The 22,239-nt window shown below is 48.4% G+C and overlaps 10 protein-coding genes across 10 annotated transcripts; 4 read left to right on the top strand and 6 right to left on the bottom strand.

Moving 5' to 3' along the window:
- Positions 1-167: 167 nt before the first annotated feature.
- PENARI_c006G11449 (fungal specific transcription factor domain-containing protein) lies at positions 168-1,589 on the top strand (the record flags this gene model as incomplete). Its single annotated transcript, XM_022630635.1, has 1 exon — positions 168-1,589. One exon carries the CDS (start codon positions 168-170, stop codon positions 1,587-1,589), a length of 1,422 nt encoding a protein of 473 aa, XP_022489772.1.
- A 367-nt stretch (positions 1,590-1,956) lies between these two features.
- Positions 1,957-3,988, bottom strand: PENARI_c006G12423 (MDR family MFS transporter; the record flags this gene model as incomplete). The annotated part of the gene is made up of 5 exons (XM_022630676.1): positions 1,957-3,062; positions 3,112-3,236; positions 3,287-3,597; positions 3,649-3,678; positions 3,752-3,988. The coding sequence occupies 5 exons, from the start codon at positions 3,986-3,988 to the stop codon at positions 1,957-1,959; spliced, it is 1,809 nt and encodes a 602-aa protein (XP_022489532.1).
- A 1,701-nt stretch (positions 3,989-5,689) lies between these two features.
- Positions 5,690-6,884, bottom strand: PENARI_c006G03725 (EF-hand domain-containing protein; the record flags this gene model as incomplete). Its single annotated transcript, XM_022630262.1, has 4 exons — positions 5,690-5,712; positions 5,767-6,712; positions 6,766-6,784; positions 6,844-6,884. The coding sequence occupies 4 exons, from the start codon at positions 6,882-6,884 to the stop codon at positions 5,690-5,692; spliced, it is 1,029 nt and encodes a 342-aa protein (XP_022489715.1).
- Positions 6,885-7,551: 667 nt separating this feature from the next.
- PENARI_c006G03447 (putative short-chain dehydrogenase/reductase family protein) lies at positions 7,552-8,608 on the bottom strand (the record flags this gene model as incomplete). The annotated part of the gene is made up of 2 exons (XM_022630251.1): positions 7,552-7,675; positions 7,728-8,608. 2 exons carry the CDS (start codon positions 8,606-8,608, stop codon positions 7,552-7,554), a joined length of 1,005 nt encoding a protein of 334 aa, XP_022489817.1.
- A 2,106-nt stretch (positions 8,609-10,714) lies between these two features.
- Positions 10,715-11,818, top strand: PENARI_c006G05480 (uncharacterized protein; the record flags this gene model as incomplete). Its single annotated transcript, XM_022630341.1, has 5 exons — positions 10,715-10,918; positions 10,972-11,076; positions 11,130-11,472; positions 11,539-11,703; positions 11,775-11,818. 5 exons carry the CDS (start codon positions 10,715-10,717, stop codon positions 11,816-11,818), a joined length of 861 nt encoding a protein of 286 aa, XP_022489562.1.
- Positions 11,819-12,225: 407 nt separating this feature from the next.
- Positions 12,226-13,190, bottom strand: PENARI_c006G08726 (bZIP transcription factor; the record flags this gene model as incomplete). Its single annotated transcript, XM_022630504.1, has 3 exons — positions 12,226-12,711; positions 12,773-13,102; positions 13,164-13,190. 3 exons carry the CDS (start codon positions 13,188-13,190, stop codon positions 12,226-12,228), a joined length of 843 nt encoding a protein of 280 aa, XP_022489910.1.
- A 280-nt stretch (positions 13,191-13,470) lies between these two features.
- PENARI_c006G10659 (gamma-glutamylcyclotransferase) lies at positions 13,471-16,033 on the top strand (the record flags this gene model as incomplete). Its single annotated transcript, XM_022630592.1, has 5 exons — positions 13,471-13,554; positions 13,621-13,692; positions 15,151-15,200; positions 15,364-15,448; positions 15,509-16,033. The coding sequence occupies 5 exons, from the start codon at positions 13,471-13,473 to the stop codon at positions 16,031-16,033; spliced, it is 816 nt and encodes a 271-aa protein (XP_022490013.1).
- A 506-nt stretch (positions 16,034-16,539) lies between these two features.
- PENARI_c006G05266 (RNA recognition motif domain-containing protein) lies at positions 16,540-17,388 on the bottom strand (the record flags this gene model as incomplete). Its single annotated transcript, XM_022630334.1, has 6 exons — positions 16,540-16,595; positions 16,652-16,687; positions 16,742-17,007; positions 17,066-17,172; positions 17,233-17,305; positions 17,369-17,388. 6 exons carry the CDS (start codon positions 17,386-17,388, stop codon positions 16,540-16,542), a joined length of 558 nt encoding a protein of 185 aa, XP_022489754.1.
- A 1,285-nt stretch (positions 17,389-18,673) lies between these two features.
- Positions 18,674-20,695, top strand: PENARI_c006G05100 (uncharacterized protein; the record flags this gene model as incomplete). Its single annotated transcript, XM_022630328.1, has 3 exons — positions 18,674-18,773; positions 18,822-19,192; positions 19,250-20,695. The coding sequence occupies 3 exons, from the start codon at positions 18,674-18,676 to the stop codon at positions 20,693-20,695; spliced, it is 1,917 nt and encodes a 638-aa protein (XP_022489887.1).
- An 844-nt stretch (positions 20,696-21,539) lies between these two features.
- PENARI_c006G10909 (uncharacterized protein) lies at positions 21,540-21,938 on the bottom strand (the record flags this gene model as incomplete). Its single annotated transcript, XM_022630602.1, has 2 exons — positions 21,540-21,643; positions 21,707-21,938. The coding sequence occupies 2 exons, from the start codon at positions 21,936-21,938 to the stop codon at positions 21,540-21,542; spliced, it is 336 nt and encodes a 111-aa protein (XP_022490005.1).
- Positions 21,939-22,239: the final 301 nt, after the last annotated feature.

Here is a 22,239-nt window from a genome sequence, read left to right as displayed (position 1 = left end):
AATCGGATTTCCGTAATCGTGGGGTCGCCTTTGGCAGGTCTGGGCGTTGGAGCAAAAACTCACCTGAAAAGCGGCAGAGCCCTATCGCATCAACTTCGACTTTCCCGGAAAGAGCTACATGGCTTGCAATCCCAAGGGTTGATCCCTGGACATTCCTAAATAATGACATGTCTTTTGTCCGACGGCTTTATGACGAGGAACAAAACCACACCGAACCACATCTCCTGCCGGCTTTCAATGCAAAAACGGCCATTGGCGAGCAAGGGCCTTGTGAGCTAGAGCCATCATCTTCAATGTCACCATTCTCTTTCACTCAAACTATGGAGATGAATAATGTGTTAATGCAGAACATACGACCATCCCTCTCGCTATTTCCATCACTCGACGAACTGGGTAACCGGGTGCTGTTTGACTATTATATCAATCAAGTATGTCCGCGAACAGTACATACTCCTCAGTCACAATCACCATTTGCATCTGTCATACTTCCCTATTGTATATCAGCCTCGCCAACAGTCCTACGAGCAATCCAGGCTTTGGCTGCGTGCCATTGGTCCCAATACGACTCCCAATACGGCAACATCAGCCTGCAATTAAAGTCGCAAGTTCTAAACGACTTTCGAAAGCGAATTAACATCGACCCCTGTTCTCTTGTTGCGGAAGACCCTGAAGTCTTGGTTATCGTGATGTTCCTCTGTCTCTTCGAGATAGTGGATGACTGCGATAAGCAGTGGATTGTCCATCTCCAAGGAGCGAAAGATATTATTCGACTTCGAAGGCGGCAGCAGCGTTTGTTAACAGAGACAAGTGAAAGTATGCCGCAAGACCCCGTATCTTCGTTTACGGAACTTTTCTTCGCTTTCCAAGACGTGATGGGCCGGACTGCTTGTGCAAAAGCAGACCTTTTCGGATCGAGCTATTGGCATGAGGACGATACAACCATAAATCTTTGGATGGGCTGCAGCCCGGCTCTTGTCTCGATCATATTTTCAGTCATGGACTTAAGTCGGTCACGACGGCTCATGGTCTCAGATGAGGACCAGGTGACTTTCAATATTCGAGCTGCCACGTTGAGCAATAGGCTGCAAACTCTCCGGCAAGAGATTCATACCGATGAAAAAGAAGACCAGACTATTCACAGGATCGCCGAATTGAAACGACTCACTGCTGTTGTCTATCTGAATTGCGCGTTATATGGTGGGCAACCAGCAGAAGACGTGATCAAGACTTACGTTCGGAGGATATTAAAGGAGGTTGTTGAGTTACTAGCTTTAGAATCAGCCTGCCACGTCATCTGGCCTCTTTTCGTTGCCGCTGTAGAACTGGATCCGCTTGATACTGAACTCTGGGCGGACCCGGAGACTGGATCAGTGACAGACGGCAGAAGACTTGTCTTGGAGTTGCTCACTAGGATGGCGAAGAACAGTGTCTCGAGTGTGTCTCGGACGCGCGCGGTCATTGAGCAGGTTTGGAAATCTCGGGATTTTAATTTGTCTCAGTCTTCTAAGCCGAAACAATCGTCTATCACGGTTTTAAATGACTGGGAAAGATATGTTGTGCCAGTGAGTGATGCTTTGAGTTTAGTATAAATATGCCAATTATGCTGGACAAGACTTTCATATAACATTTAATAGGCTTTATAGTTGCTTTTTGCTTCGCACCATTCTAGAGGTAACTTACTTAAAATGTTCGTCATACTCATAGCTATAGCAAATTTTCATTTCATATATTGTTAAACACTACCTATGAAAAGCAATGGTTCTTTACATCCGACACCACAAATGTATGCTCAACATTCAGTAGATCGTGATTCATATGCAAGTAGACCTCCGGATAGAAGTCTGACGGCGAAGATAGAAAACGATATTAGAAACATATGCATTAGCTTTTAAAAATATGTGCGATGCGACGCGGAGTATAGGAATTAAAAAAATATGCAAGTGAAAAGAAGCCAGATTAGGCCTCAATCTCGGGCTTCGACTCGGCCTTGCGCTCTTCGTCGAGCCGCTCCTGACGGGCCCGCTCCTGCTCGGCGAGACCAGTCTTCTGGAAGGTGTGTTGGCGACTCAACTCACGAGGGCGAATGAAGAGGGAAAGAACAAAGCCAACGCCAGCGACGGCAGTGTAGAAGATCCACATGCGGCTCAGGGCGTGGGTGTAAGCGCCGAGAACGACCTGGCGCTGGGATGTGGTGAGGCTTTCGATGAGGGATCTGGAAGCGCCAGCAAAGGATGCAGAGATGGAGGCGGCAGTTTCGGGTCCAATGGCGGCGACGAGTCGGTCGGATTGTTGGCCCATGATGTTCTGGTAGATGACGGTTCCCAGAACGACGGAGATGGAGGTGGAGAGCTGGCGGATGAATCCGAACGTGGCGGTTGCTGTGGCCATGTCGGAGGGGCGGATGTTGGCCTGGAAGGCGACGAGAGGGGCTTGGAAGTTGGGGCCAATACCGAAACCGGCAATTAGCTGGAAGATGATGATACGGGGCCATGAGGCGTAAGGCTTAAGGTCGATGAATAGACCAAATCCAAGGAGCATCAAGGACATGCCTCCCACAATCAACTCGCGAAAGCGGCCTGTCTTCTTCATGGTGACTCCGGTAGCCGCGGAGGTGATTGCGAGAGATAGAACCATTGGCAAGACGTAGACACCACTCATGACAGGAGATGCCAAAAGGACGGTTTGGAAATAAAGCGGCAAATAATAAGTACCGGCGATGAAGACGAAGCCGTGGCAGAAACAGACGAGAAGAATGAGGATGTTGTACCACTCATTAAACAGTCGAGGAGGAATGATCGGGAACTTGGCGATTTTCCATTCGCTGAACATTGCCAATGCCCAGACGAACACGCCGAACACGATGAGACAGATGACAGTGACTGAGGCCCAGGGGTATTTCACCCCTCCGAATTCCAGTCCGAAGAGGAACATTAGGGTGCCACCGATGATCAAAAATGTGCCTGCCCAGTCAATAGTACGTAGGCCCGCAATTAACGGGGTCTTGGGCGATTCAATATGAAGGAAGAAAGTCAAGATAGCGAGGGAAATTCCACCGATAGGGACTAAGATCATGTTAGTATGACGTCTAGATAGGCAAAGGATGGCACATACGGTTAAGGTAGAAACACCATCTCCAGGTAGCAGAACTACCAGAAAAGGCACCGCCAATGACTGGTCCCAATGCACCTGCAACGGCCCAAGTCGCTCCAAAGAGACCGTAGTACATGGGACGATCTCTGGATTAAAGTCAGTCGCATTCAAAACGTAAATAATGGGGTTGTCATACCTCACACTGAACATATCAGTAACACTGATGTTGGCAAGGATGATAATACCACCGCCACCAACACCTTGAACAGCACGACCCGCCACAATCATGGCCATGTTCTTCGCCAAGGCGCAGATCAAGCTGCCAACCAGGAAGGCAACATTGGCCAGCAAAATAATACTCTTTCTGCCCCAGATGTCACTGAGCTTGCCCCACAGTGGAATACAAGCAGCATTTGCCAAGAGGTAAGATGAGGCGATCCATGAGTACCCGCTCTCGGACGCATGAAATTGTGAAGCGATAACCGGCAGCGCAGTGGAGATAATCGTCTGCAAGATCGTTAGAAAAATCCACGACGTAAGGGGTAGGATCTGATATACCATATCGAGAGCGGCGAGAAACAAGACCAACTGGAATGCGACCTATTAGCTTTCTCCGCTTGTTCCAATAGGACGCGCCATTATGCGCGACACATTGACTTACGCATAGCGCTGTCATCACGATGACGATCTTCTTTTTGCCCATCTTGGCTGCTTGGGAAGGTGTGAGGTCCAGAGGCGGGCCTGTCGCGGTCTTCTCCATCGCATTCTCCGCATCGTCGGGTGGAGAGGGTGTTTCTGTCGGGGATTGCTCGGGCGCATCGACGGGCGCTTTCTCTGAATGAGCCAGCTCGAAAGCTGTGTCGGCGCTTGAAGCGTCCTGGCGGTGATGTTCGCTCATGATGAGTGAGGAAGGAAGAAAAAAAGAGCGGAGTTTTCCTGGAAACGGGGATTAAAGAAGAGCCCGATCCGTCAACAGTAGCCGATCTGTCAAAGCTGTCGCAAATATGTTTAACTGTCAAACTGGCATGACTAGACTAAATAGAAGGAAAAGCAAAAAGCAAAAGATGCGTCGGACAACGTATTTTCGGAGTTTAAACACAAATCGGACATATTCAAGCCGAATAAAATTAGATGGCAGTGGACCCGGCGTCGGCTGTTCGTTAATCACCGACACCGACGCTAACATCTTCAAACTTCACCTTTTCCTACTACTCACATTTTAGGGAAACTGGGACTGGTTGAATAGCCGAAGCCCAAGCAATCAAATCCACTGTCGATCGACGCCAAGCTAGATCGGGGCCAATCTTTACTGGAGAATGTTTCAGCCTTAATCGCTTAGAGTGAGATGACAGCTCTATTCCAGATCAAGTGTCTATGAGCGTCATCTCTCTTACCAGACCTACTATTTACATTGCCTAGGCAGCCATGGTGTTTTACGTGTATATATAGCCATACCTAGGCTATAGATGCCTCTGTTAATGTCCATATAGCTTCATCAGGCTATTTTACAATCTATATAGAGACATTGTACTAGTCAGCGGGTATAACCAGAATAGACATAAAAGCAATTCCTCATAATGACCGCATCGAAGCTTACCAACCTCATCTCATAAGCCCGACTGAACAACCATTATGATACCTCCCATACGCCCCAAACACCAAGATGTCCAAACCACCCAAAGTCCACCATCAAGAGCTAACAAAACCAAAAGCCACCCGAAACATCTTCCAATCAATAAAATCGCATCTCCAAAAGCGTCTGAAACCAAAAAATGCCATCTTCAACATAGACGACAAAACCATCTACCAAATCTGCCACTACCTCGACCTAGTAGACCAAGCATGCCTGTCACTAAGTTGCAAGAAATACCTCTACCTCCTGGCTTCAATCCGAACCCACAAAGACCTCTACAAACGACCATACTATTCCAACAGGCACGCCATCCGACCCAGCAATCGATCCTCCCTCTCAGACACCCAACTAGCGAAACTATGCGTCCGACTACAAAATGAGGACTGGGTGTTTTGCAGGACGTGTCGCAGACTTCATACTCGTGATGCGTGGGATAGACAGGAGTATGTGAGACGGGTGAGGGAACGAGAGCAGAAGAGGGAAAGGATGAGGAGGGAGAATCGGGCTTCTGCGTATGTTCCTGATCAGTCCGCTATGTTGATGATGAGTATGGCTATGATGGAGAGTGATTATTACCAATAACGATTATGAAGATCGATTGTGGGTTTGGGTGTTGTTACTCAGTAGATCGAGAAGTGTCTCCTAGGGCTATAGGGAGATAGCTATTTGCTTTTGTTTACGGGATCTGTTGGCTTACTTTGTACCTTTATATGTGATCTATATACCATCGTAAGACGCATGAAGCCTAGGCAGTAGTGCTGTTACCGGTAAAAGACTGGATCAGATCGCATTGGCATGAAGACCTTCATAATTCAATAACTCCTAGATGACATGCAATGACCAACGTATTTTTCGAATGACTCTATGACCAAAGCAACATGGGGGGATAGGGGTATAATAGAGAAAAACGACAGCGTAAAGACCAACAAGTGACAACCAGAAATGTAATGACAGCGCCAGAATGCATTAGTCCTGCAATTGAAGAATTTCTGAACCAAGTTAGCCATCCATCCAGACCAAAGACCAAAGCCAAAAGAACTTACCAGTCAAAAACTCCTCAAAACTAACAGTAATATACCCATCCCGATCCTCATCATACCGCTTAAACACATCAGTCATACGCTTCAGACTGATACAAGCCTGAACAAAAAGATCAAAGCTCATCCCATTCCGAGTAGGATCCTTAGGCGCAACCCCCATCTGCTTAGTCTTACTCTCAAAGACGCCAAAGATAACGGCCACAAACTTTGGACTGAGTCTATACCCGAACGCAACCAGCGCATTCTCAAACTCCGTCAGACTAATGCGCCCACTGCGATCTTCGTCAAACCGATCAAACAGCTCCCGCCACGCAGCCAGATACCGCCACAGCGAGACGAACTCGTCGAAGTTGATTGTCCCGCTGCCGTCGCGGTCGAACATGCGGATCATCATCTTTACCGTGCGCGGGTGGAAGGACGTGTAGTCGCCGTTCACCAGTGCCGAGCCAAGTTCTTGCTCGGTCAGCGTGGTGGACTGGGACACATTCGCAGCGCGGAAAAGTGGGTAGAGTTGTTGCGGGTCATTGCTGGGTGCTGTGAGAGGTGGTGGGACGGGTGATTGGGGCGGGCGAGATTGGGGCGGGGGTCTGTTGCGCTGTGGCTGGACTGGGGGCGGACCGAAGCCGTAGTTCTGCGGTGGTGGAGAGGGATGGAGCGGGTGAGGCTGTGGGCGGTGCTGGTTTTGCGTGTGGCTCTGGGTTAGGGGTGCTGGGTTGTTCCCTTGCGAGGGTCGGCCGCTGTACGAGTGGTGGGTTTGGGACTCGACGCGCGGGGGAGGGGTTGAGTAGGGGTGTTGTGGTGGCGGTGCGCTGGAGACTGGGACCCTGGGTGGGACTCCGCTGTGGCCTGTTTGTGCAGGTGGGCGTGAGGGCAGGGGCTTTTGGCTGTGGTTTTGACTTGAGCTTTGGTTTTGGTTTGCCATGGTCATGGAGCCTAGCATCTGCGCGACCTGATTGACAGTTAATAGCTGATATGGCAGATTCCATGGGGCGATTGAAGTACCTGCTCGGGCTCAGCATGACTATATCGGGTTCAGTTAGTGATCGCGAGTCTCTGTAAATGTTGCGATTGGGCACTTACGCTGGCAGCGCATCGGGGTTGTAGGATTTGTTGTAGGCCATGGTGGGAGGTGACGCAATGCAGGAGGAGAGGTCGCGACAGCCTCACGTATAGACGTAGCGTGTAACAGTAAGAATGAGAGGAAAGAAGAAAGAAAAGGAGTCAGGAGGATAGGTAGACGTCAAAGCGGAGCTCCGTGGGGCAATTTACGAACGATTTTTAGCGCGCCAAGTGATAATGACGGGGTTGAGGTTACAGTGTGGTCTCGCATAGTTGCTGAGTACATGCCGAAACTACTATATCGAGGCCTAATAGACTCGCATTATGCTCCCTACATGGTCCTTGTCCTATTTGTGGCTTTGACCCTGTTCTTAACATCAGCCCTATTGTCCCGCTCTATAAATAATTTAGCCGCAATGTCCCAAGGACCCGCTGTGAGGCTTCGTGTTCGTATAAATCTTGTCAGCCCAATCGTACTTTGATATTACATCTTATTTTCTTCTCTTTTGTTTAATTATCATTTGAAAATCAGATTCCCCTCTAGCAGTACAATCACTGGTCCAAGCATTCAAGACCCAAAAGAAATAACAAAACGGTAACTACATTAGAGACCAGAGACTAAACAAACAGGGGTATCTTCGCTTGATGATGCTACAGACAAAGAGAACACTTTTAGAAACACTCGCACAACAATTTGAGCCTCAACAGCTCAGTATCCCCACCAAGCGCTTAAATTCCCCCGAATGCAACGTCCACCTCGGGCGCCTGCTCACCCAACACTTCAATGATCTCCTTCCATGCTTTCTCCTGGAGTTCCACGCCCTCTGCCAGGCTTGTAAGAGCAGTCGACTCGCTGAGAAATCATTAGCATTGATACAATCCACCAGAATATGGGTCTAACTTACTCGAGATAGCCATCACTACGCCAACACTTTCCCTGGGATTCAACACCTTGGTACGTTGCGCTAACTAGCGAGCGGCTGCCCTGCTCAGTGGTCCGGGCGAATAGCTTGAACAGAATCCAGACGATCCACTGCTCGTACCACTTATCGTACTGGCGACCCAGGCCCGAGGCGCAGAGACCTGGGCTCACAGTGTTAACAATGACGGGGTGGGTCCCATCTGCGTTGCGGACATAAGTGGCAATACGCTTCATCACAATTTCAAGTAGCAGCTTCGAGATGCCGTATTGTTTGGGCCCCTTGAATCTCTCGGGGTTGTTCAGGTGCTCCAACAGCAGGGCATCGGTCCGCACGCTCTCAGCCTGTACTCGAACAAACTGCTGACTAGAAACCACGGTCAAATGAGAGGGATTGGCTTCATAGGCGCTGCTCTTTAGCTTGGGAAGCAGAAGCATGGCTAGCAGAGAGGTGGACAGCGTGTTGACCTGCAGGGTTTCCTCCCAGCCTTCGGGAGATTTGTTGTAGTCGCGGTTCCACAGCCCGGCGTTCAGCAAGGCGATATCAAGACGAGGCAGTTCGGTGTTGGCACGCTCCGCAAACTTCTTGACACTGGCGAAGTTGTTCATTTCGAGTTCCCACACTTTGATGACATCGCAGCGGTTGGTCAACTTTTCAATCTCGGCCTTGGCCTTGCAACCCCGCTCCACGCTGCGACTACCGATGATCAGAGACTCGACCCCGAGGTTGAGGATTTTGACGGCAGCTTCGAAACCGAGACCCGAGGTAGCACCCGTCAAGAGGACGGTCTTTCCAGCGAAAGAGATGCCCTGAGGGTCTGTAGGAGGGGTGTACTGCATCTTGAGCAAACGGAAGAGGCCTGCCATCTTGGCTCTTGACGGACACAACGGAGTATCAGGTGTGTCAGAAGGAGGTGCAACGCAAGGACAAAACGTCTCAGGTGAACAGCACGGGCGATAAGCGATAAGCGATAAGCGATAAGTATAACCGCAAACGGGCACAGCAAATATGAACGATGGATACGATGGATAGAAGAATGGAAGACAATGAAAAAGAAGGGGAGAGAAACGGGCACAAGCTGAAATGGCCGCAGTCACGGGGATTACGGGAATCCAAGCCGGTCGGGGCCAAATGTTTCATACCAATGTTATGCCGGCTTCCCGTTAAGGCAACCCCTAGTGCTTCCCCGGGCACGGGTACGACACGGGTGTCTCATTCCCCGCATACCCCTTGTTCACGTAAGTATCTGACGCGGCATATGCATGGGAATCATCTTGGATGTGCTTTTATCCATCTGTCCATGCTCATGATACTGATTCATGTTTACTATGGCATCAAAATCAATTTGGCAAGAATAGTCTAATGCTTAAAGAGTCGCCATCCGAAAAGCTGAGCAAGGAAAATGCATACTTAGACGGACCAGTGAGCTAGTCAGGTGTTTTTTATAACTGCTTAACAAGCTCTAAAGACAAGACGGGCCAAAAGCTCCTACCCACTGCCCCTTACTTTTCCATCTCTAGTATGGGCTAGCTTCTTTCTTAAGATACATCAAGGTTCTATAATCGTACAGATAATTATTCCAATGGAATAACGATTTTCTTCACTTTGAATATTACACGCAAGTCCGGCCAGATCTTAGACCACTGATAAGAAAGTCGGTGAATTTGGTTTGATGTGTTGTGAGACAGGAGGTGATGCATTCAAGGTAATATCGCAGCTGCCACCACAACATGTCACACGTACTACAGTATTATAGTACAATGCTAGTTACTGCTGTTATTCGCCACCCTCCACGTTCCAAAACTAAGCATTTCATCACCGGGCTCGGACCCTCTATACCGCATTCTCAAATCGTTGGACTGTTTCATGGCAGATAGCCCGTACAGCCACTAGGCCTTGCCCGACGGGGTTGTCAATTTGCCAGTCGAGACAGCGTGTGCCAGGGAAGAAAGAGCAGACATCTCGTGATTCTCGTTGGATGGGCTAGATGTATCGCCATGGCAAACCACTTCGCTCCATGTTATGCCCTCAACTAAGATGACCTTGCTCGTAGGTTCTTATATGGACCAGTCTTGTTTATTGTTGGCGGTGATAATGTGTACAGCTCTATACTTGTTTCAGTCAATTCGCTGCTACAAATGGTGCTCTCCGCTCCCTTCAAGCTTGGGTTCAGTTGCAAGTTAGCTTCTACTCAGATTTTCATCGCGGCTAATAACTTTAAGCTTGCTATTGCTGTTACTGTCGTAACGTTTAGTGCTAACAGTAATTAGGCGCTTACTGCCACTTTCGGGCCGTCAATTGAGGTCCTAATACTGCTTAGCCTTGTCTATGTTGTCAAATCTGTAACCAAGCGAGTGAACTGGAAGGACTGAAGTGGAAGGCACAAAACGTATTCATATCCGGAAGCTCCAAAGCTACGTCGAAGTGAAAGGACCAATATGAAAGAGGCTAGAGGCATACGGACCGTTACACCTGGGGCAGGCAGTATACTTGTTAATCAATAGTCACAAGTTCGTCTCTAGAACTTTACATCAGCCACCGGCATTTCGGGTATAGCGACTGATCTGGCCTAGGTAACTCTGGTGACGTACCCATACGTTCGTCTAATTTCCATGATTTGCCACGAGTGAAGAAAAAGTTCTTTGGTTATAATGAATCAGCCTGGTTGTCAGTTCCGAGACACCAGGCTGTGGGGAGAATGCAAGGACCTATTAAGCTTGGCAGTGACATACCAGGCATGCACTGGCCAATCAGTGGAATAACGACTTGCCGCCCGTCTCCACATCAATGATGCTATGTACATCCATAAATGACAAGACTCTTTGATAGCGCAGATGATATATAAATAGGCTTGATCTCTCTCGAAACAGTTTCTCGAATCATCAATTTGCTCCTTTACTGAACAACAAGTTGTTTGACGATCTTTGCTCACAGCACACTTCCTCCATCTCCGCCCTGCTGTAACTGAAACCATGAATTCTGAAGATACCTATCATTCTGTGCAAGAGCGCTACGGAGGCGTTGCAAAACAGGCCGGCCCTGATAACCAAAGGGCCTATGAACGCAAGGTCGCGACCGCATTTGGGTATGATCTAGAGGAGTTGCGCTCTATTCCAGACAACGCGAATCTAGGTGTCAGCTGCGGGAATCCGCTAGCAACAGCAAATTTAGGAAATGTAGGGCACAACCACCGGTCACTACTTATTCTGGTACTAATATTCATATATAGGGCGAGACTGTGGTTGACTTGGGTAGTGGCGGGGGCATCGACGTTTTGTTAGCCGCAAAGAAGGTTGGACCGGAAGGAAAGGCTATCGGTATTGACATGACGAAGGTACGCGGACTCGTTCTTGCTAATACATTTTATTCGTTACTTAGACTTAGCAGGATATGCTGGAATTGGCACGTCGAAACGCGAAGAATGCCGGTGCCTCAAATGCAACTTTTATCGAGGCTTTCATTACTTCTATCCCGATGCCATCATCTACCGTCGATTGCATCATCAGCAACTGTGTGGTAAACTTGGTGCCGGAAGCCGAGAAACCCCTTGTCTTCCACGAGATGTTCCGCCTGCTGAAGCCGGGAGGTAGGGTTGCAATCAGCGACATTCTGGCAAAGCGAGAGCTTCCGATGGAAATCAAGACAGACCTTTCCTTGTACGTTGGTTGTATTGCGGGCGCCAGCCAGGTCAGCGATTATGAAAGATACTTGAAAGAAGCAGGATTTCAAGGTACCATTGCTGGCTCATTTCCCCTATCTCGTGTGATATGATCTAGTACTGACACCTAACCTGTAGACGCCTTGATTCTGGACACCAATAGCGATCTGAACATTTACAAGGAAATGTGGCAAAGCGAAAAGGTCAACGAATCAGGCCCTACTAGCTCATGTTGCGATACGACGAGATCTAGACCGGCCGGGGAGATGAAGATGGCGGACGTGGATTTTAATCTCTGGACTGGTGAGTTCACTTACCAATTAAGCAGCGAGCGGTTCGGCGCTAACCACGTTCCGTTTGGCTTTTTACCTTAGGCTCGTTCAAGATATTCGCCATTAAGCCGGATACCCACGCTTGATGAAACCCTGTATCTCATAAAGCGCATAGATCTTCTGGTCTAACGCCGATAAACCATCTGAATTACATCTACCAGTCGAAGGATTCCCAGACAACTTTAGGTCAAACAAACTGCTTTTCCCGAATAGCTTGCATCTCTACTTCCTGTCTGCCTGCTGTAGTAATGGACGTGTTTATTAGGATCTGTATCCGCATATGAGAGCGAGGTTATCTATAACTTATGCAATAGCGGAAGCCGGGTGCGGTGAGACATCAAGATCACAATGCTTCGACAGCATTGAATGAGAAGACTACAAGATTTGTCATACTATTGCAAGATCTCCAATCGGAGATTGAGCTTCGTTGCGCATAGCAAGCCCTGCACCTCCTTTGACGTACATTCTAACTTGATAATTTCATTGTGCTCGGTCAGTCATTGTGCTCCAGCGACGTATCAGAGAGAACAGCAAGCAACTGATAATAATCAACCCTGCACCCCTCCCCGGGCACAAGGCTATTTCGGTACCCACTTCGGAGTCTCAGATGTAGGTTTCTGAGATCTGGCTTTCTTCGGACATAGCCAATCAAGAGCTCGCAGGCCTCTGAACAGGAGAGAGTATGTTGTGAGAAGAGATCTGAGGTGCCCAGATTACAGTCCATGGCGGGATATTCCGAGCTTGACAGTTGGGTCCCCTCTGAGGCGAAGCCGTTGTATGGCATCAGCCCCATTTGTGGGCAGTTCAGCGATTCCGAAAAGCGTACCGTACTTGTCGGTAGTTGCGTAGACATGTATAAAAATCGGTCATCAAGCGGGTGAAGGTCAGATAGGGAGGGATCTGATGTCATTGTATTTTCCTCTTGTGGGGGATCATCATTTCCAGGGACAGACTGGGTGCCACCTAGTCTGCTCATTGCCTGCGGCACCATTAGGGGTTTTTGTCCACTGTTATCTGAGGAATGGAAAGGTAGAACTAACGCCAGGCACTGAATTAGACGAGATGAGATATTCTGAAGAGACCAGCACATCTAAGCCAAGCTCAGATCCAGTCATCGGTCCGCAAGCCTCCCACGATGGTGCGAGAGGCTGTTCAAATGCCGAGTCCACCATGGATGTTACGGATTCCACGAAATACTTCAGCAGCTGGTTTTCGACCGAGAGAAGCTCTATCTTCTTTCGCAAGCCATCAATTTGAGTATTCTGCACCGTCTCGTAGAACTGCACTTTCTGTTCCAAGTCACGAACGTACTCCTGGCGGCGTGCGCGGCAATTCCGTTGATTGTTTCGCACTCGGGCAAGGTCCTCAGCCTAAAGACTGCGGTCAATCCTTTCGCGCCCTCACTCAACTCAAATTCGACAAAGGAAATACCTTGCTTTTTACTCTGATCTGTGGCATTTTGGTTGTGGTAGGCAAGGTACCTTTCTCGTGGTGTGGATTGTGCTGGCCGTCTGGGTTGTTATATAAGCATTCTATAAGCAGACCTCGGGAGTCCACGGGGTGGACTTTTTCAATAGCTTTGGTCCATTGTAGGTGCTGGATCACCCATCTGCTGCTTCGGCTGTGGGGTAGTTTCGCACTTTTCAATACATTACATGTATTTATTAGCCGCCCAAGTCACATCGAAATCTTTTTCACCCACCTCTTTTGACAGCATAACGTCACACATACCGCCGCCATGCACCTGGACAAGGAAATGTTGAAGGCCTATAGGACTTTTGAGTCTCTGGAAGTCAACCTAACACAGGAGGAAATTTGGGAGGTAATTTGTCTCATTGTTATTTTCGATATTTCCAAGAGCAGTACTGAATGATAACTGGATTTGTAGAACCAAGTGCTATACAAACAGGCAATGAATGGTGACAACGCAACACCTCAGCCTAGAGATCAGGATGTCCAGGTACTACCTCATATCTACCTTTTATGTCTTAGCACAGCTATAATACAATTTTGTCTAACACCGATCTAATAACTATAGGGAAGGGCTCGGTGGGACATATGGAATTCAAAGAAGGGAATGCCAAAGGAAGAGGCGAGAGAAACATTTTTAAGCAACGTTAAATCGATTGAGGCGAAATATAGTGAACGTGCGTAAAGTGAATATCCGCACGGGTATCTCGTGTCATACTGAAAGGGAGGAAATGCTTCCTTCTCGATGTGAATATAGGCCTAGGTAGCACTATCGGGGAACACCAGCCACACATCATCGTCGAGATCACACACTGAAGTCCTAGAAACTGGAAGATTTGTAGACTTGTATTGTCTTAGAAGTAACCTACAGTTTTATGAACATTGGGCGATCCTAAATGGACCCCAATTTCTTGCTATTCGGACAGCTCTAACCTTAATTAGGCCTGGGGTCATAGTTTTATTTTACTGAGCATCATTAGGTCACCTTCAATTCTTCTTAAGTCCTAGCCCTGAGTAAGCTGGTCGTGCAGGTAACTACACTAGTCCTAGTGTTGAGACCGGAGAGTTCGTTATAGCTCGTCTTGATAGAAGATCATATGTAATTGATTGTGTTTTACGAAAGAGTCTTTTAGCACAATAGGCTATATTAACGTACCTATAAGATGTTGTGTGCGATAGGTCTTCGGCATGTCACTGCAGATCCTTCGCATGGTATAGATAGGAAACCAAGCATAATGGGAACGGACAAAGTTAGCTTTGCCCAAAAGTGAAAATCGTATCACACGATAACCTAGAGATAGGTACGGGCAGCTAAATTGTAAAGTTCTTTTTTTTTTTTTTTTAGATCTGGCATTGATCCTGGATGCGAAGGGTACAATACACATGGTGGAATATGAAACAAACACTGCAAACATTCACCATTTTGTATGGCGATAATGAATTTCACCTGGACGCAATATATACAAATATCACTCCCTGTGGCAACATCTGCTACTCGGACTACTTGCTCCATTCATCTATCAAACATTCTTAACCTTGAGAAAGGCCCCTCGCTTGCATCTTTCAATTCTATCCGACGCGGGGCAGACCCACAACAGCAACTTCAGTTGAACAACTCCCCAAACAGATCTAGTGCAGACATCGTCGTAACATGGCAGCAACCGCACAAGGACATCAAGTCCACCCAGACGGTCGGACATGGAAAAGTCATTTCCCCAAAGGTGATCTCTGGGTATTCGGTTACGGGTGAGTTGTTTGACTCACAGTTAAATCTGGCGTCTTGACAAGTGCTCATCATGTATGTATAGGAGTTTGATCTGGAAGCCGCCACCACATTTTGGTATGTCAAACTGCTATCCAGCACTTTTTCCCATCTGAGGATTGGAAAGAAGGCTTCGTATTTGATGGCTTCGGGTCGGAGAATTAATCCGTTGATCTTATTTTGCAGACCAACGTGTTCCTGGGTATATCAGTGGCTATGTACGGCGGTTTTGGCAGGTGTGTTATCAGTGCATTGCTCGAGGGCTATGGCATGATATGGAATAGACTAACGGTATGACTCCTTGACCATGGAATTCAGGCTAGGTATGTCAATGGTCATAATCGGGCGTTCAATACCCGTGAACCCAGGCTATAAGAACATCCACTAATGCGAACAAAGTACCGACCACCGCGGCACTCCAGAGAGACCAGGTCGAGTAGTCACTGTGATCGAAAGAACGTTCTGGGAGACATTAGACGACCCGGTCAGTCCGAAGATTCCACTTACAGTATATAAAATCACCAAAACTGACTCCTCCTAACAGCTCGCACGCCAGGAGTCTGAATCAGAATCTACAGGCAAAGTCTGGGGCGCAGCATACCACATCCCAGCTTCACACGCCGAGGAAGTCCACGACTACCTAGACGAGCGGGAGATTGACGGCTACAGCGCGCACTACACGCCATTCCACCCAACCATCGACGTCGAAGGCGCGACCAGCTCATCGCCGATTATCTGTATGGTCTACATTGGCCAGCCGTCTAACCCGCAATTCCTGCGTGAGGCTGCTCGGCGGGAGCCGCAGGATGTGGCGCAGGTTATTAGTGCTGGTCATGGTCTTAGTGGGAAGAATACTGAATATTTGTATCTACTGGAGAAGGCGCTTGAGGGGCTTGGGCTGGGTACTGCTGATGTTCATGTCACGGATTTGGTGCGGCGGGTTAAGGCGATTGAGGCTGAGGGGCTGGGCGAGGCTGAGGAGAAGGCGGCTGAGCTTGAGGTTACCAAGTCACTGGAGGGGGCGGCTGAGGCGCCTGCTGAGGCGGATGGTCGGTCGACAATTGAATGAGGTCAGCATTATATAGATCGTTGGTTGACACGTTGATTTTGCATAGAGTAGCAGGCCAAGGAAGCACATAGACGAGATGGCTTGCTTCAAGGAGACCCTATTGCCCTGCATAATCTCGCTAGGTAGATTAAGATTATGTTCAATATCGGCGAACTCGTTGATCGTGCTCTCTGTCGGTTCTGTCGGAGAAAAGAATTTGCCATGAAACAAATGAACTGGCAAACATGGAACCACACTAGACTCATTCTGTGAAACGAGGAAATGACCACAAAGATCATGAACTTATACACATCGAGTAATCATATAGATGCACAAAGGTTGCTCGAGCGAGCTAGAATCCCGTATTTCCTCCATTGCATGCCAAGAGCGGGAAAGAGAAAAAGCAAACAAAAATGGACACCCTTAAGTTCGAAGTTCAAGGTGCATCGCGCTTGAGCCGTTGTAATTCGTGCCTTATTTTAGGAGGTGCGTGGATGAAGAGATAAGTCAAATGAATATTTGACCATCTACTGAGCATGATGGCCGTCTTGGGGTGCTTGCTCCGTGTTGTTGTTGCGCCACCCTTGACAAGTCAGTCACCCCGATGCTGCAACGATCCGTGAGGAAATTATTGCTCACCACCGCCGCCGCCATATCCAGTGTTGGGGCCGCCGCCTATGAAAAATTGTCAGTAAACAAAGGAACAATGGAAAAATCTGTAAACCGTACCGTAGCCACCGTGACCACCACCGCCGTATCCGGCGGGACCACTTTGGGGGTAATTGTTGTTGGTGTTGTTGTTGTTGTTGTTGTAACCACGGTTGTACCCACCCCCGTTATAGCCGCCGTTGTTGTACCCGCCAGCATTGTAGCCACCACCGCCCTGGTATCCAGATGGAGGTTGCGAATTATATCCACCACGACCCTGGAAGCCACCTTCGGGGCGTTGGGGTCGGTCAAAGGCTTTGTCAACACGAATAGTACGTCCATCGAATCTATCAACTGTCAGAACTCTGCGCTTATAGTGAAAATGAGATAGAATCCTAGTCTTACTCCTGATTGTTCATCGCATTCATTGCGGCCTCTGCATCAGCCTCATTGGCAAATCGAACAAAGCCAAATCCACGACTGCGCAAAGTCGCGCGGTCTTTCACGACGATCTGTAGGCGGCGGGGTCAGTTGAAACTTATGGCTGATGAGCGGAGAAAATGAGAACTCACAGCCTCTTGGATCTCACCAAACTGCTGAAATCCTTCTCGCAAAGCCTCATCGTTTGTGTGCCAGGAAAGGCCGCTGAATAATTGTTAAACTTGCTATGGCGAGCACATGCTGGCTCTTGTGACAAAGAACACGTACTGGATGAAGAGCTTAGACATGATGGTGATTTTTTATGGAATATGGATCAGAAGTCACGCTTGGACAGTATCAGTCCAAAGGCAAAGATGAAAGGTGAAAAGCAGAGATGATCCACGAGAGGTCGTGGTCAAAAGTCAAAAGTCGTCGGGGTTGTGAATTGATTGGGAGATCCTAGTGGTTGCCAGGCGAGTCAGCAGTCCCGTGTAACAATCACACTGCGTTAGGGCTTCCACATATCTGGGTCTTTTGCACACCAATGGCAGGTGTGCACCGCGCAATATGTTGCTTACTGTGTCTTTGTCCGTGAGCTTTTCCTTCGGGTGAAAGTCCGACTCTAGCCAACGGGAAGAGAAGTCAAAGTGGGGGGATGCTGCAAAGATAACTCCCCCTCCACCCTCAAGCTGCTAGTCCCGCTGGCTTGAACCTTCAGCTGATTGATTTGCGGGTCCCTCGGGCTATCCTCGAAGTGTGCAGTCAACCAGTCAATCAGAGGATTCCCGAGGCTCCGTTTCACTGATGGATTGACGCACTAAAAGAAAACGGCTGATGTGAACTTTGACTTCCCCTCATTCCACTCTACTGTTCGTGGACAAGGAGATGGATTTTGTAGGTCCGGATCGACAACCACTGAATTCTGTTTAAGCCTCGTACATCTTAAACATCTCTCACAAAACGAGAGATAAGCCGCCCCTTGTGCCAAGGTATCCAGCTCGGGCTGAGCGGGGTCTCCGTGCACCATAATACTTTGGCAGGTCTCCAGTACCTCACAGGTGCATCATTGGCTATATGCATGCTTATTCAACATTTCCTTCTTATTCAGGACCCCACTGCAAAAGGCTGATGATCTGGCCAGCATGCGGGCTCAATCATGCATTGAGTACATGAGCCTGGCCCTGTCAGCTTTGGCTATGATCATCGTGGAAGTTGTATATGTGCATCCGGTCAGAGGGGCAGTGCCCTGTGGGTCCACATGCGGCTTGGGCCGTGAATGTCGGAAGTCTTCCGACATATGGCGATCTGCATGTGGAAGTCTATAGACTGTCAGCAGCTGTTTTTGGACTGGTGGCCTTGAGCCCTAGGACATCACGGTCGAGTTGGGATGCCTCAGGCATATACCAGCTCTTCACATGAAAATGGAACGATGGCTGAGCTATGAATGATGGAAGATGGACGTTGGATTATGGAAGTGGGAGGATGAGAGGGATATCTTTTTGGTCGTGCTTTCTTCGGCGGTGACCCTCCCCCTCTATCTCAACTACCAACTTCATACTTCCAATCTTTTTCGAATGTCCAAGACCCATTCCAATGGCGAAGACCGCCTCCATGGAGGATGATCGAGGGCCAATTTATCAGTGGCTTTCTACAGTGCAAGATCAGGATCAATGTGGCCACCGGAATACAGCTGGTGGGCGATTTCGTTCAAATAGTGAAGCACTCACTAACAAAATACCAGAGAAGAAACAGCAGGAGGCGGGTGCAGCAGTAATGACAGGCATTCCTCTCATACCATTGGAATCACCCGAAGCCTTGCGTGGGATACGTCGTTCGACACGCAAAAAACGGAGTGTTGGTCATCTTGATCAATCCAGAACATCCCCTACTCCACAAAGCCCCACACGAGATGACGGTCGCAGCAAGAGAGCACGGCATAGCTATGAGCGACAGCCCAGACACAAGACCCGCGATGACCATTACGAGTACAAAGCGCCATCAGCTGCAGAGTCTCGACCACACGCTTGCAAAGGCAAGGCCAAGAATGTACGTGGCAGAAAGCATACTTTGAATGATTTCCAGGCTGTCAATGTCACTGGAAATAGATTGACGGTGTGTACAAACTTGCCGTCTGTCTAGTTTGATTAAATCTGACTTGTGCCAAATCAGATTCCCAATCAAGCCAATTTGGGCATCTTCAACAAGGGAAAGACATCTTCAGCAGCTGAACACCCCGCAAATCGAACTTCGGTTGATATCTCGAGAGATGTTCCCAGGAAGAGACCTAAGAGGAACGCAGCAGAGTCTGACTTGGCTTTTTCCGAAATGAACTTCTTATCACGGAGAAAAAACATCAGCCCGGGGCCAACGTTAGAAGCCCCTGAGGATACTCCGTGTGTGCAACATGCGGAACGGAGTCAATTGAATACGTTGTTATATTCACATTCAAAGGATCTATCGAAGAATGCTTCGGTACAGGCCAGCAAATCATTTCTCGGCTTACGGCAACAAGTCGACGTCTCTCCCACCCCTCTGTCCTCGTTTGCCGATACCCTCGATGACCTTCATCTGCAACAATACCTGCTCGAACTTCTGCACACTGGCTTGGACCCAAAATCTGTCTCTAGTGTTGCCCCTGATAAACTCGCAACTTTCAGGCATTGGAGCCTCTCCGAGCTTTGGACGCTTTTGGAAGAGCGAAAAGCATATTGGTCGACAGAGACTGACAACAAGCAGCAATCGTCGCCCAGACCCAAATCAAGGGACGAAGGCACTGTGAGGCAAGCAGTACACTCATTCCATAAAGCTATTACACCACACCAACTGGGGTTTGTTTGTGCTGATACCAACGAGAGATTTCAGGCGTATCCAAATCCAAGAGACGCATCTGAACCTTCCTCTGGAGTGCATAGCGATTCATTTGAACTACGGGGCTCAGTTTTCAAAAGGAAGAAGACTGAGCAACATCAAACACAAGAGCAATGTGCCCTTGCCTTTTCATTGCAGGCTATCGACGACTGCAAAACCTCGGATGTCTTGATGGAAAACCGCCTAAGCCTGCCTCTGGCTCTTGAGTTAACAAATGAGCATCTCTCTACGTTTTCACAGGATGACTTGTCAACAAATGCGCCTGTTTTTGAGCTGGATAAATTGAACCGCTTCGCAGATGACGACTTGTTCTATGAATCACTGGACGCTGCTTACCACTCCATCCTCCACCCTGAAACTGCAGGACAAGAATTTGTCCAGGATGAACTCGAGCTGGCCATCCTCTTCGGCTCATCAAGATTCAATGAACCTGTTGATTTATTTGGTACTCCCAAATCAGCGCAACGTAGGAGCAGTGCGATCCCTGTTCAAGTTGTGAAGACAGAACAAATACCTCAGCCACCCCTCGCTCAAAACATCAAGCAGGACGGAGTTGGCACAGGACTGTTAGGAGTCAACCATCAAAATGAGCTGCCTCAAAACGATGGAGGCTTTGATCAAAACAGATTTTTGCCCTGGTTGACTGGATACAACAGTTCGCAACCGCACGTCCCGACTTCGCGCACATTGGATCGAAATCAAGGCTCGGCTTTATTTGGCTTTTGGCGGCAGAACAAATTGTATTAACCCTGCATGTACTTGAAATAAAAATATTGGTTCTTGTGGCTGAGATCATGCATCGCAAGCATCAAGCCCTGTGAGTTTCTGGGAGGCACGAGGACTGGTTCTATGATTCCATGATATAGTTCCATTCAATCGACATGGCGGTCACGTTCCAATCATATGAGTATCCTTTAGTTAAGCAACTTTCTATCACAAATCAGCCGCATCTATCCCTCTACTGTAGTCATATAGAGGTGGTTCCGCATGCTAAACCGGGTTTCTTCATTCTGCTCACTTACCAGGTTTACCGTGATGTGGATACTTGGCTATGCGCGATACTCTGTGTACGACAAACTACTGTGGATGTGATTGATTCGGCTGTGTCCTTTTTGTGGTGGGTAGATCGCATAGAGTAAGTTAGAATCAAAATCCATCTTCGCGCAATGCTTCTACGGGAGACGGTATAAAGTGAATTTATCTCGATGAGCGTTGAATTGATTGGGTATAAAGTAGCCTTAGATGACAGGAGATCAGACACATCATCGGATGGACGGCTTCCAAATTCTTGAGATATTCAAGATATGGACATGGCCCGTCTATGTATCCCACCATTAATGATCCTAGATGTAGTCCCGGAATTCATTTCCGCGCCGTGTAAAACTACCGGAGATCCATATGTGAGTTGACATTTGTTGCGGAGAGAGGGAATTCTATGCCGGCCGTTCTGTTTGTTGGTATGTTGGAGGGTCCACGAAAATAAGTCGGGCCGGTTTTGGAAAGAAGGTTGAACGCTGGAAGCTGAGGGTCGAATATGCGGCAGCAAAGAAGCAAGATGCAAAGGTTGAAGGTGAAACTATTGGTATGGAGATCATAGAGTGGCAGCCGCCTCGATGACACCCGCTGCCTTGAAGGCAGCTGGGTTCTTTATTACCACCTCAACCGGGTATTTCCATTGCATAAATCGCGTCCAACCTAGAAGCCAATCAGTCAGTATGAGCTGCTACAAGTCCAATATTGCCGCTCAGTTCCACGTACTCCAATATGCGCATCGTCGCCCTAGGTATTTCCCGATAAAAGGTACCAGGACCATGCTCAGAAGCAGCTCCAGTTGCTCAATACTTTCTTGCCATTCTGCCTCGGCATCGGAGAAGTCATCGGATAGAGTATCGAGGTCGGAGTCGGTTGTAGATTCGGAAGGAAGAGAGGCAATCTCATCGTCCGACTCGGAGTATGAGTTCTGCCTGGAGGGGACCATGTATGCGGACATCGAGAACGAGGGATTCGATCCGGCTGGAGAAGGTGAGGACATCGGAGCGAATTCTGATATTAGATCTGAAAGGGAAAAGGAGAGGAAGACTGATCAAGCAGTGGCCTGCCTACTGCTGTGTAAATGAGACGATCGGCAGTGCCTTGCTCGACTGTTGACCTCCGGTTGCACGTGACCTGACTCATAGTCACGTGCCCGATAACGCATCGCCTCAGTATCAATTTCAGCGAGTTTGCCTCTATAGAACCTCAAGCTATTCGAATATCCAATCCTCAAGTTGCTCTACAGTGTGTGGTGGAGT

This window comes from Penicillium arizonense, assembly GCF_001773325.1.
Source record: "Penicillium arizonense strain CBS 141311 chromosome Unknown PENARI_contig006, whole genome shotgun sequence".
In the NCBI taxonomy this organism is placed as follows: Eukaryota; Fungi; Ascomycota; class Eurotiomycetes; order Eurotiales; family Aspergillaceae; genus Penicillium; species Penicillium arizonense.
Note: the sequence above shows the minus strand (reverse complement) of the source record. Positions and strands in the feature narration are given on the sequence as shown.